The 13,118-nt window shown below is 36.2% G+C and overlaps 1 protein-coding gene across 1 annotated transcript in view; it reads right to left on the reverse strand.

The window, feature by feature from the left end:
• LOC149791300 (KAT8 regulatory NSL complex subunit 2-like) overlaps window positions 1-13,118 on the reverse strand; it is a 79,292-nt gene that overhangs the window by 23,103 nt on the left and 43,071 nt on the right. Inside the window, exons 4-5 of the mRNA XM_089969834.1 lie at window positions 12,722-12,836; window positions 9,070-9,233 (exon numbers count right to left, since the gene is read on the reverse strand). Of these exons, the coding sequence (XP_089825960.1) occupies window positions 9,070-9,233; window positions 12,722-12,836 (279 nt within the window). The remainder of the gene's footprint in view (window positions 1-9,069; window positions 9,234-12,721; window positions 12,837-13,118) is intronic.

The following is a 13,118-nucleotide window of genomic DNA, read 5'->3' on the forward strand; positions in this document are numbered from 1 at the left end:
TACACCCCTATCCCACCTACACATACAGGATAATCAAAGTGTTATTAGATTTACAGAGCAATGATCTACATATTGATCCATCTTGTATGCCCCTATCCCACATATACATACAGGATAATCATAGCGTTATTAAATTTACAGAGCAATAATCTACATATTGATCCTTCTTGCACGCCCCTATCCCACCTAAACATACAGGATAATCAAAGTGTTATTAGATTTACAGAGCAATGATCTACATATTGATCCATCTTGTACGCCCCTATTCCACATATACGTACAGGATAATCATAGCGTTATTACATTTACAGAGTAATAATCTACATGTTGATCCTTCCTGTATGCCCCTATCCCACTTACACATACAGGATAATCATAGCATTATTACATTTACAGAGCAATAATCTGCATATTGATCCATCTTGTATGCCCCTATCCCACATATACATACAGGATAATCATAGCGTTATTACATTTACAGAGTAATAATCTACATGTTGATCCTTCCTGTATGCCCCTATCCCACCTGCACATACAGGATAATCATAGCGTTATTAGATTTACAGAGCAATAATCTACATACTGATCCTTCCTGTACTCCCCTTGCCCAGCCACACATACAGGGAATCATAGCATTATTAGATTTACAGAGCAATAATCTGCATATTGATCCTTCCTGCATGCTTCTATCCCACCTGTACGTATATTTTTATTAGATTTAATGAACAATATTTTACACTGTGATCCTTCCTGTATGACCCTGACCCACCTGTAGATACAGGATATTCAGGAGTTGTGAGATTTAGTGAACACATTTCAACATCTCGCTCCAACCTGTACACACCTATCCCACCTGTACATACCAGAATTTCAAAGAGTTAGAAAATTTAGTGAACATCATGATCCTACCTATACACACCTATCCCACCTGTATGTATCAGAATTTCAAAAGGGTTAGGAAATTTAGTGAACAATTCAACATCAAGATCTTGCCTTTATGTCCCTATCCCACCTGTACATACCAGATATTAATAGTGTAAGGGGTTTAGTGAACAATTCAGCATCAAGCTCCTGCCTGTACCTCCTTATCCCACCTGTATATACAGGATATTCATAGTGTAAGGGATTCAACATCAAATTCCTGCCTGTACCTCCTTATCCCACCTGCATATACAGGATATACATAGTGTAAGGGATTCAACATCAAATTCCTGCCTGTACCTCCTTATCCCACCTGCATATACAGGATATTCATAGTGTAAGGGATTCAACATCAAATTCCTGCCTGTACCTCCTTATCCCACTTGCATATACAGGATATACATAGTGTAAGGGATTCAACATCAAATTCCTGCCTGTACCTCCTTATCCCACCTGCATATACAGGATATTCATAGTGTAAGGGATTCAACATCAAACTGCTGCCTGTACTTCCTTATCCCACCATCATATACATGGATATTCACTGTGTTATTAAAAACAATATTCTGCATCATGGAGATGTGTGTGTGTGTGTGTGTATGTGTATAAGATTTAATGGTACATTTTTATAATACTGTCAATGATACTGAATAGAACTTAAATGCCAAAAGTGTAAAGAATTGTGTGAAAAAATGTCAACATTTTAAAATAAATGAACTGTAGACATGTGGACTGGCATCATTCGTACATTTGTTTGCAAGCCCTTCAATCTAGTTTGCCTCCTTTCAAATTTTATTTTCTGGGTTTTTTCCTTCAATTTTACCAATTATTTTAATTTGTAGAGACTTAAATGCATTTCATTCCAGGATATCTTTCTGTCCAGTGGCATATATATAGTGGATAATATGTGTGCCCCATTCTCTACAAGACGTGTACTTCAAGTCAGAAAAATTTCCTCATGTCAACACGTGTCATAATGTGATCAACCTCACAAATTATGTTAATGACACAATATTGACACAGTGCCATGCAGACACCCATTTCATATTTGATTTGGCCAGCAATAATTGTTTTTGAACCACTGACACAAAATGCAGCTCAGACTGACCTGTTTGATATGCTTAATACATGGTTCCCATGCTTTTCTGAAGATAAATTTCCAGGTCATTTCCAGGAAGAAATTATGTTTTTCAAGGTTCACATATGACCATTATTGAATGGAATTATAGAACACTTTAGATAAAAAAAAATGCATTTTCTAACTCTAAAGATGTTTCTCTTTCAAGTCTCTCCAAAACATCTAAGTTAAAAAAGATGATCATGTACAAAACCACAAACTGTATCACACGAAACAAGTTTGATTATTTTCCTAGAAATTGGCATGTAAGGTCATTACAATGTACAGAATGCAAATTCTAACTATGCTGACCTGCATTATGTTGCTACGTGGAAACAACATAATGAACATAAATTGGTCTTGTTTCCTTTCAAACCTTTAATTCTAAATAATTATATAACAATGTATATGCATGTTATACAAAGTAACAATTCCTATCGCAGTATGAAAAATCAATAAACGCAAAATATTAGAATCTTGTCTTGTAAGGAAAAAAGTTTAACTCTGAATTTATCTGTGCCAATAAAATCCCAAACAAGATTTTTCAAATAACTTAAATTCCTTAAGACGATTTGGTGCAAAATCCATCATTTCAGAAACATTTACAAAAGGGTTGATTTAAATTTTGACTGAAGACCTTCAAATTAATAATTGCAGTACTATAAAGAACTGAATTTTCTGTAAAATCAACTTCTTGTAATTCAATAAACCAGTCCCCAAACTTGTAGTGATACCAGCTCGTATCATCTTTTAGTTTAATACAAGGGACAACAATTTACCCATTTCTCTGGCATTCCATTTAAGGTCTGAAACCAATGCTTCCAGCCACATGTCACTGTGTAATAGTTTCTCACCAAATTTCAGCTCAGATTCAACATTTTGGACAACAAAGTTGGCTTAAAATGAATAGCAGTCCATTTTCTAATCTGGATTTCTTCCACATATTCCCACCCCATGCACATTTAGGTTGGGATGTGGGGTCAGAAACTGCATATTGAAAATTTGGAATTTGCCACCACTGTGTGGTAGGCCTAGCGGCATATGGTAGTTGCTTACTAGCGGACCTAGCAAATTTAAACGATGTTATATCGACTCATACCTGCAAGAAATCGATAGGAAAATGATTGTCTCAGAAATAGCAAGTATTATAATCGTTGTCTTTAATCCGCTCACAGTTTAGATGAAACTACAGCATATATAAAACCTAATCCTGTACTTGCCATTTGCATTAGTAATCACATGATTTCACAAATCTCAATAGTCTCAATAGTCACGTGATATCAACAGCACAATCCTTTTTGATGTTGTTGTACAAAATTCAATTATATTAATGAAAGTCTGAAACATTTGTAAAAACCAGAAAGAACATATAATTCTCAGCATATTTATTAGGAGAACAACGACAAGAAACCTGTCACTGTCGCTGCAATCTGGCCAGTCAGATTCATCAAGCAGAGAGCACAAATTAATGTGGTAGTCACGTGATACATATAGAATCTATGTTGGGGTTTGGACCAAGACAAAGAAATCCCAGTCAACTGGTCCCCACAAGGCAAGATTATTTTTCTCACCCAATATTTTCCTTTAAAGGAAAAAGAACTCTTCACTAGTGTAATATAGTTCATGTCCAAATATTTACAAGTGGCTCATTAATACAAATATGTTACTGAGGGCTGTGATGTGATGTTGCATCTGAAGTACACAGTTTATACACGTGAGCAAAGAAAAATAACAACATAAAACGTCGCATAACAATTAGGTATTATCACTTTTAATATATGAATGTTGTATGAAATCAACAATAAATAATTAATATTTATTAGAAGAAAATGTTTCATTTTCATCAGTTCCAATCTGAAAAGTTATATTGTAAATAATGAAACAATACTGGGTACACATCTCTACTGTAGTTATACTTAGTACAAGCTGTAACAAAGAGTAACATGTTGCATTAGATTATTCATGGGTAATTAGAGATTGGTGTCACTATCGTATATAACTCTCCTTTTCTTCAGAGGAGGTGAAACTGTTTTGTAACATACTTGTGTTGTAATTAATATAGATTGTAAAATTACCCCGGTGTATGAAAGAACCTCCAAATACTGACCCTAGCGGATAACAATGTGCTGAATTTTCAAGTTCACGGTTTATATGAAAATTACTTTCTTCGGCCTTGGAAATATGGCAAGTGCTATCATGAAATTTGCTTATGGATTAATGTGTGGACAGAAAAATAATTCCTTCTAACTGGTAAATGCATTATTTGTCATTAAAGATTGAAGGTATATGTTTGATTGAACAGAGGCATAATTTCAGATGCTTAACAAAATTAGAAGAAAGTGTGTTTGACATAACACATTTCTGGCTGTTACTAAGTTTTCTGTAGTTGTTGAGAGAGTTAGGATTTTTGTGGCCAGTAATGTGCATTCCCTGAGTGTCCCTTGATGAATAGAATCTTTGATGGAATGTTAGACCAAAACAAGGAAATTCCAGTCAAGGGGTAATATTATTTGTCTCTCCACGAGGCTATGAAATGTATAGGCCTAGTCTATGTGCATGGATCAGTGTTTTCTGTCATAGTTCATTCCACACAGCATTGATAAGTCGATCCTATCTGTATCCTATCTGTAGCACAGTCATTTTTCAGGTCAGCATCATTAAATGTACATAATAATAATAATAATAATAATAATAATAATGAGTACTTTGTATAGTGCCTAATCTTTAGAAGCTCTAAGCACTTTACAACATTAGACAATACCTTTAAGATAAAAAACATATAATAATATTATTACAAAAACAAACACCATGAAATTGGAAAAACATTAAAAAATAAAAAACATGCTGAGAATATTTCAGGTAGGAAACATTATTAGGTCTTTAAGTTTGTTCTTGCAGTCGAAATAAGTGAGTTTTGAGAGCCCTCTTGAATGTAATCACTGTGTCTTTGTGTCTAAGTTCAGTGGGCAATTCATTCCACGTTGCTGGGCCCTGGTATGCAAAAGAACGCTGTCCATATAACTTTGTTTTCATAGTGGGAATAATGAGTATACGATTGTCAGAAGAGGAGCGTAAGTTTCTTGCTGGTGTGAACACATGGGTGACATCAGATAGGTATGTTGGACTAGAGTCCAACAGTGAAACGTAGCACAGAGAACAAATTTTGTGTTTGATTCTGGATTGAATGGATAGCCAGTGTAGGGTACAGAGCAGTGAGGAGGTGTGCTCTGATCGTGGTACTCTAAGTATGATCTAAGCAGCTGTGTTTTGAACTTTTTGAAGTTTCTGGAGTAGATATTGAGATGAACCAGACAGAATTGAGTTACAATAGTCCAGTCTTGAAAGTACTAATGAACACACAAGTGTTTTAGTGGCATCAAGTGAAAGATATTTGCGAATTGAGCTGATGCGTCTAAGCTCAAGAGGTGCAGCCTTGCATATGTTCATAACATGTTGGTGCAATGTGAGAGTACTGTCCAGAGTAACACCTAGGTTTCGTACTGATTGTGTGAATTTAATGTTGGCGTTGCTGATATTTATTGTTTGAGGTAAAGGATGTGAATGAGAAAGTCTTTGTGTTGTGATCAGAATGGCCTCAGTTTTAGCATCACTCTTCTGCAGCTTGTTACATGTCATCCATGATTTCACATCAGAAATGCACCTCACTACACCTTGGATGGTAGCATGAACTTCAGTTAGGTGGCTAGATTTGTATATTTGGGTGTCATCAGCGTACAATTGGTGAGACACTGGATGATGATCAATGACACTTGAGAGCGACTGTGTACAGAACGAAGAGAACAGGTCCAAGAACAAACCCCTGTGGAACCCCAAAACATAGATCAACTGGGCTGGAGTGTATTCCATTTGCAGATACAATTTGTGTCCTGTTGACCAAGTAGGACTTGAACCACAGTAAGGCTGTATCATGAATGCCAAATACATGCTGGAGACGGTGAAGTAATATATCGTGGTCTATTGTGTCAAATGCTGCAGACAAATCAAGGAGGGTGAGGACTGTAATCTTTCTGCTATCCAACGCAGAGAGAATGTCATTAACTACTTTTAGAAAAGTAGTTTCAGTACTGTGGTAAGGGCGATATGCAGATTGTACATTGCTAAAAAGACTGTTTGAATTTAGATGAGATACAAGCTGGGATAGAACAACCTTTTCTAAGATTTGTGATATGAATGGGAGATTAGAAACTGGGCGGTAGTTCTTTAAATCGTTATGGTCTAGTGTTGGTTACTTCAGCAGAGGCTTTACAATGGCAGTTTTGAAAAATGATGGGAATTCCCCGGATGAGAGAGAGGTATTAATAACATCAGTTAGTGAAGGCAATACTGGATCTAAGCACTCAAGCAGCTGTGATGTTGGAATTGGATCAAGTTCACATGACTCTGGTGCACTCTTCATCAGGATTGTACGTACGAAATCCATAGAGACAGGTTCAAATGCTGCTAATGGTTGCCGCTCAAATTCTGTATCCCAACTGTATGGTGATGACGAGTCAATTGAAATTGTGGTGTCAAGCTTATCTCTAATGGTTTGTACATGACAGTATACAATTTTTTTCACATGAAGTATTGCAATTTAGTTAGGTGGCTTTAGATACATTTAACGACGCTGACCTGAAAATGTACTGAGTTAAGCCTGCATATAAGAAAAAACTGACCATGCTGTGTTAAACTAACAAAATAATAATAAACTTGACATCGTGTGCATGTGTGTGTCTCTCTCGAAATGTTTTGTATGGTATGTTCTCAAGGATGGATTGACCTTAAGTTACTATGTTTTTTGTTATATATTTCTTGGTGTTGTTGTTGTTTGTTTTTCGAACAACTATATCAGGCACAGCTGAAGACAACAAGGTTTTTCTTTTTTAAAAGTAGTTCTGAGTGCATGTACACCTTGACTGAGATGACTGGTCTGAGATGACTAGACTGAGATAAGAAAAGTAACGTTAGCAAAACAGCTAGATTTCTCGGTCGCATGGGTGAGAAAACAAAGCCCCGGCAGTTGTTCTAGGGATAAATATGTATAATTTTGGGCTCTTTCGATTTTGTATTTTTATTACAACCAGCATGCGACTTTCATTTAATATTTTTTTTCTACAACATTTGAAATGGGATATTAGATATCATGTGACTACTGTATCTATGAGGTCATGAACATGTGGGTTGTGAAATTTGTGTACTCATACGACTACCAATGCAAATCGCGAGTACCAGGTCAAATTTCATCAACATCCTAGTTTTATTGTCTTTCAGCAGATTAACACTTTACCTTCTGCAAGTACTTGCTGCCCTGCCTACTAAGCCTGATAAGCAGCCTGCTTTCATGCAACTGTTTGTTGTCAGAACCCCATAGCATCATAATAGCTACCCGAGTGAGAACTTCTTCAGTTACTTACATGCTGACATCATTTTCTGTATCAATTTTGTCCCATGCAAACTATGTAGTTAAATGAAAAATAAAATTTTAAACACTTACCAATGTTTTGTGCCACTCGTTTCCACCAACAAGTACATATAATCCACAGGAATCAATGTTTGTATTCACATATTTATAATTTAAAAAAAGTATCTCAATATATCTGTGTATATTAAAATGTATATTAGATTACTTTTCTCACCACTATTTTGCACACCAATGTGTCCACTATTTAATTGCAGATTTGGTAATTTTTTATGATACTGCCTGAAGCACGTAAAAAGAAATCTATCTCCCTTGCATTTTCTTCTAAAATAAATGCTGGCTCTGAAACTTCTGTAAAGTCGTCCACATTTACCGGTCCCATGTGTTCCGACCAGATCTGATTGTCTCGTGTTTCATCCTTGGATTCAGATAAATCTGAAATGTCAGGTGTCGAAACCAGACTTATACTAATGTCCAATCCTTCATCTTGAATCTGGTTAAAACCAATATCATCAGTTTCAAATCCTTCAAAACTTCCATCAGAATCAGCCTCGGAATACATGAATATTGACATTTGTTTTACTGTCACCATTGACCTTGTTTTCAATAGAATTTCCAGCTTATATGTCGTAAAACTACTAAAAGAATATGTACATCATTTTATGTAAGGACTATTTTCATTGGCTAAATATTATAAAAGCGAACAGATGTTTGTAATTTCATCCAATACAAAGCTTTAATATGAAACGTGTATATGCGTATCTGGGGTTTCCCAACCCTTGGCCGGAAATGCACGTATGAGCCAGCCGGGACAGAGAGAGAGTATTATTAGCAGCTTGTATATGTGTCTCTAGGGTTACAAGGCTATTTTTATGGTCGCATATATGCGTTAGCAGAAGGTAAAGAGTTAAAGACATAACGATTTTAATACTTGCAATTCATGAGAAAATAAATAATTTTCATATCGATTTAATGCAGGTCTGACTTAATTTAACAAAATTTAGTTTACTAAGCCATCTGGTAAGCGGCTACACTTTGCTGACACCTTGCTGGCCTCTTGTGATGCTAGACTGGTTTTCATATCTTCCATGTAAGAAAATAAATATGGATATCAAGCTGTCTGTTGGGAAAAAAAGTCTACTAGACGAATCTAATCCACTGAGCATGTGGATTGACTCAACGAATGTGTTTAAGGCAAGCACCCAAATGATATATACTGCAACCTCCAAATATTCTGGTCAGAATTTGTTACATTTAACTCATGATCAATTCAGTTATGACTCAGTTACATAATTGTTTTGGGCATCAAGCGGTGGCAACAATTTTCCAGGTTTTTCCCCTACTTACATCAATATTTGCAATATTCAAGGACTTTTCAGAGTTGGAAAAAAAAAATGATCATTTTTCCCGACTTTTTCCTGATTTTCCGGTAGCGTGGAAACCCTGTTAATAGTAAAATCCACAGACATGGCATGAATGCATCACTAAATTTTATAATCCTGTCCACAAGCACACGTACAACAAATGAATGAATTTTATGATGAAATTATATCTCAAGCCCTTAATACAAGTGATACTGATGTGAGAAAAAAAACACAACTTTTCAACATACCTAAAGTCTCCATCTCCTGTTTACAAGTCTTAAGATACTTTCTACGCTTTTCCCTGAGGATGTGCTGAAGACGTTTAAACTGGTCTATGTACAGGGACTGAAGCCGGATCAATTTATCTCGCATGATGAGGGCCACTTCCTCAGCCGTGTAGACGCCTGCATGCCTGTGAAAAGAAGAGCCGTAGATAGAGACAACACGTTTCAATGTATGTATGAAACACATCTTTTCATAGCACCTCAGTCAGATAGTGGATATAAGGTGCAAATTAAAAGTAAATGTCAATATGAATTATAAAAAAAAGACAGATAAACCCTTCAAAATCAATGAAATGTAAAAAATAAAATATGACAAACAGAAAATGTAAAGATGTTAAAGTGTTGTAAAATGTGTATAAAATAATACAATTTTAAAAACAATTTACATTTATAAAATCCTTAAACTTATGGACAAAATTTGATGTCGTTTTTGTGGATTTAATGCCACTTTTCAGGACATGATTGGCTATACATGGTGGCCAGTATAACTGGTTTTGGAAGAACCCCAGAAAATCCCTGGGAAGATTCAACAACACACGGTATGCTACTGGCAAGCTTTCTTACATACCCACAATGTCCAAGCCTTAGACTCGAACCCAACTGGACAGAGGTGTGATGGCAGTGATTGCTAAAGGCGAGCAATTTTGATCACTTAGTCACCCATGGCCTCACCATGCAAATTATTTTTTACATAATTATATTCCCTCAAAATATTTTCTTGTGCTGTACATACTCATACAAAATGCATGCAGTTCACAACAAAATACTTCCTCCTTTAGTAGGTAGACAAAAATCAGGTATCACATCCGATGCACAACTGGCACAATACCACCTCCTGTTATTTGTTGTATATGAGGAATCATGCTTTACAAACATAGGTTCGAGTCTAGGATGTATCAACATCAGCTCCATATCTGTGATACAACAAGCTTAACTTTCAAGTAAATTGATCATTGTGAGTGAATATAATAATTACAATAAGAAATTCTCATATTTCTAAATTTAATTAAAACCTAAAGCTACTTGCATGGAAAATCTTTATTATATTTTCCCCCTACCCTTCCCCTGTACACCCCTCCCCGCTTGTGACTGTGACTCAGGGATCATTGCATAAATTAGTTGTCCTGCTCCTACAATGTTGTACAATGTTTGGTAAAAGAGAACCCTCAAACATGCCAATGGATGGAAGGATGGTATGACAGATGAAGGATATCACAATCTTCCCAGACTAAAGTGTAGGAATAAAAAAAAGAAAACAATAAATTGGTGGGTTTTCATATCAATCAGCTATTGCCACTCTTCACAGCAGGCAATATCAGCCCAAAATATTGTCCATCAGTCAGTGTATGGATACTCAGATTGAAATGTTTGTTTTCCACCATCACTTTATCCTCCACTAAATCTAAAACATCTGTTTATATCTCCACAGCGTCCATCTGCTGCTAACAGAAATCATCTAGGACTAGGTTGGCGGTCAAGTTTTGCAAGTAGCTGTAAAAGTAACCCTAAAAATACTACCTAGTGTACCAAAAATTAGCTGCACTATGAAAATGCTTGTTTTGGATCTGCCTTTCATTACCCCCTTTTAACCTGCATTTCTTTGGTAATTCCCCTCTTTCTCCAAACCAATAAAAGTTCAGTCTGTGCTTAATAATACATTCTACATATCTGTATTAAGAAATTTTCTCTTTACATCATGTATATAACCACAAAATGTGATATACTAGTGATGACATCAGGTTCCAGGTGAAATCTATACACAACAGCACATCCCCTTAAATTGTCAATCACCAAACATGATCAAATAAAAGTCATATTATACATTTTTACTGCAAGAAAGTTTCCCGAAAGTATGTTTGGTTGTACTTCCTAAGTTAACCCGAAAAGTACTATATTGTTTTGCAGTACAAGATCCCTCAGTGCTGCATTGTTCGAGAAAAAAAAGAAGAAAACTGCACAGTTTTTAAAGTGCATGTATTTCAATAAATATACACATAGATACACAAACCCTAATTGAAAAATGATGGTGGATGTCTAAACATTAAGATTAGCATCAAGACACATGTGTAAGTTTAACATATTTGCACGTACAGGTGCAAATACAGGTAAAATGACAAGTTACAATTATATTTCATCTGTATTTGTTTAATGGAAAAGTTCAAATATATCTAAGAAATATTATATATTCTTTAGTAGTTCAACCATGTACATGTACATGTAATGTCGGACACAATGTTATATCTAAATTTTGAAAATCACAGATGTTGGTGTTGTGTGGTTTAACGCCATTTTTCAGCACACGATAGGCTATACGTGGCGGCCAGTATTAATGGTGGAGGAAGAACCCAGGAAACCCCCAGAAAGAAGCACCGACCCACGAGAAGCTACTGGCAAGCTTTCTCACATACACACATTGGCCGAATCCGAGACTCGAACCCACACAGACAGGTGAGATGGCAATGATCCGTAACACAGAGCGCTTTAGACCACTATGCCACTTGGGGCCCCTAAAATCACAGGTAAAGAAAAGGTAACAGTTTTGAAACATCCATTCCATGAATGTCAGAGGTAAATTTAGACTCCCAGAGTCAGTAATAAATGTCGATGAGTAGTTTTCAATTGTTATTTATTCTAATATCATATCTGGTGAATAAAACTCCGCAAAATGTTTTATTATTTTCAATCATTGGGTGGATCTTGTGTAAAGGGTCACCTTGATTGTTCTCGTTGTCTGCCAGGTGTAAATTGCTTAGAATAGCTAGACATCTATCCCATACTAATTGTTTTACTGAAGTATGGGGTTGATATCACATCATCAGTAGTACAGCAGGAATCAAGATCAGATTTATTTTGCTATAATCAACACGAAAAAGAGTTTTACTGCTCAGGTGTGACAGGCTGCCATTTCTTCATGTGACTGTTCTCCTTTAAGTCTGCCCCATGAACTCTCTAATCTGCATAACGATTTGTTGGATCTACTATCAGATGCAATAACACGTCTTAATAAAGTCTTAAACAGTCCTCAGGTTCAGTATTCACCATCTTGACATTAAATTTTGAATTACCAGTGAATTGGGAGTTGAGAGGCATGCCATCTTTTCTTGCCCAGCCAGCATGTACATCGGACTATAGTTCCACATCAATTCCTGGCTCAAAATCACTCATGGGTATTTCCATCAACACTTTGCCAGCTCCAATAATTACATCCTCCTCAAATCCTTCAAAATCATTGTCATCATCACTATCAGAAGCCAGTATTTGTTGCAAGAAATCACCATCGTATTCAGCGTCAGCCATTTAATTTTTTTTTCCAGGTACCACATGCTCAAAAGCGAGTATTTGTAAAACTTCTTCGCTAAATGCATAGTAAAGTACAATGGAATGCTTGTTCTGCACCTCTATAAACCAATCAAATATAGTTTTAATGCAGTCATGGCTAGTTGAAGTAACAGGATGCGTACATTGTTGCTTACCTGGAACACAACTTAAGTCACAACAAGCACTACGAGACATTGACCTACAGCACAACTAATGTCGCGACTAGCACTGTAAGGGTTAAAGAAGGTTCTAAGTAAGACAGGTTAAAACACACTGAGAAGGTAGAAATGATGTTTACTTTAAGGGGTCCTCTTGTTCACTGTCAATACTCTCAGCATCACTGTCTCCATCTCCCTTCCAGGCTTGGTCCACTAGAAGTGGTTCTTCATCGGAATCACTAGAGGTTGCATATTCTACAAAAGAAACAAGATCAACTGGAACAGAATGCCACTAGAAATCCCTATGCTGTTTGCTGCATATTCACCCCCCCCCCCTTCCTGGTACTGATCATCCCCTGAAGATAATGACCCAGGGGACATAATGCACAATTCATTCCATATATGATTCATCTTCCTATGCTATGATTGCATCTATTCAGCTTGGTCAAAAAAGATTTGATGTCATTGTATTTGAAACAAATCTTGTTTAAAACTTCACCCACCCACCAAAAAGGTATGCAGATCAGCAGGTTTGGA

This window comes from Sinohyriopsis cumingii, chromosome 9 (genome assembly GCF_028554795.1).
Source record: "Sinohyriopsis cumingii isolate HCF-2022 chromosome 9, ASM2855479v2, whole genome shotgun sequence".
Lineage (NCBI taxonomy): Eukaryota > Metazoa > Mollusca > Bivalvia > Unionida > Unionidae > Sinohyriopsis > Sinohyriopsis cumingii.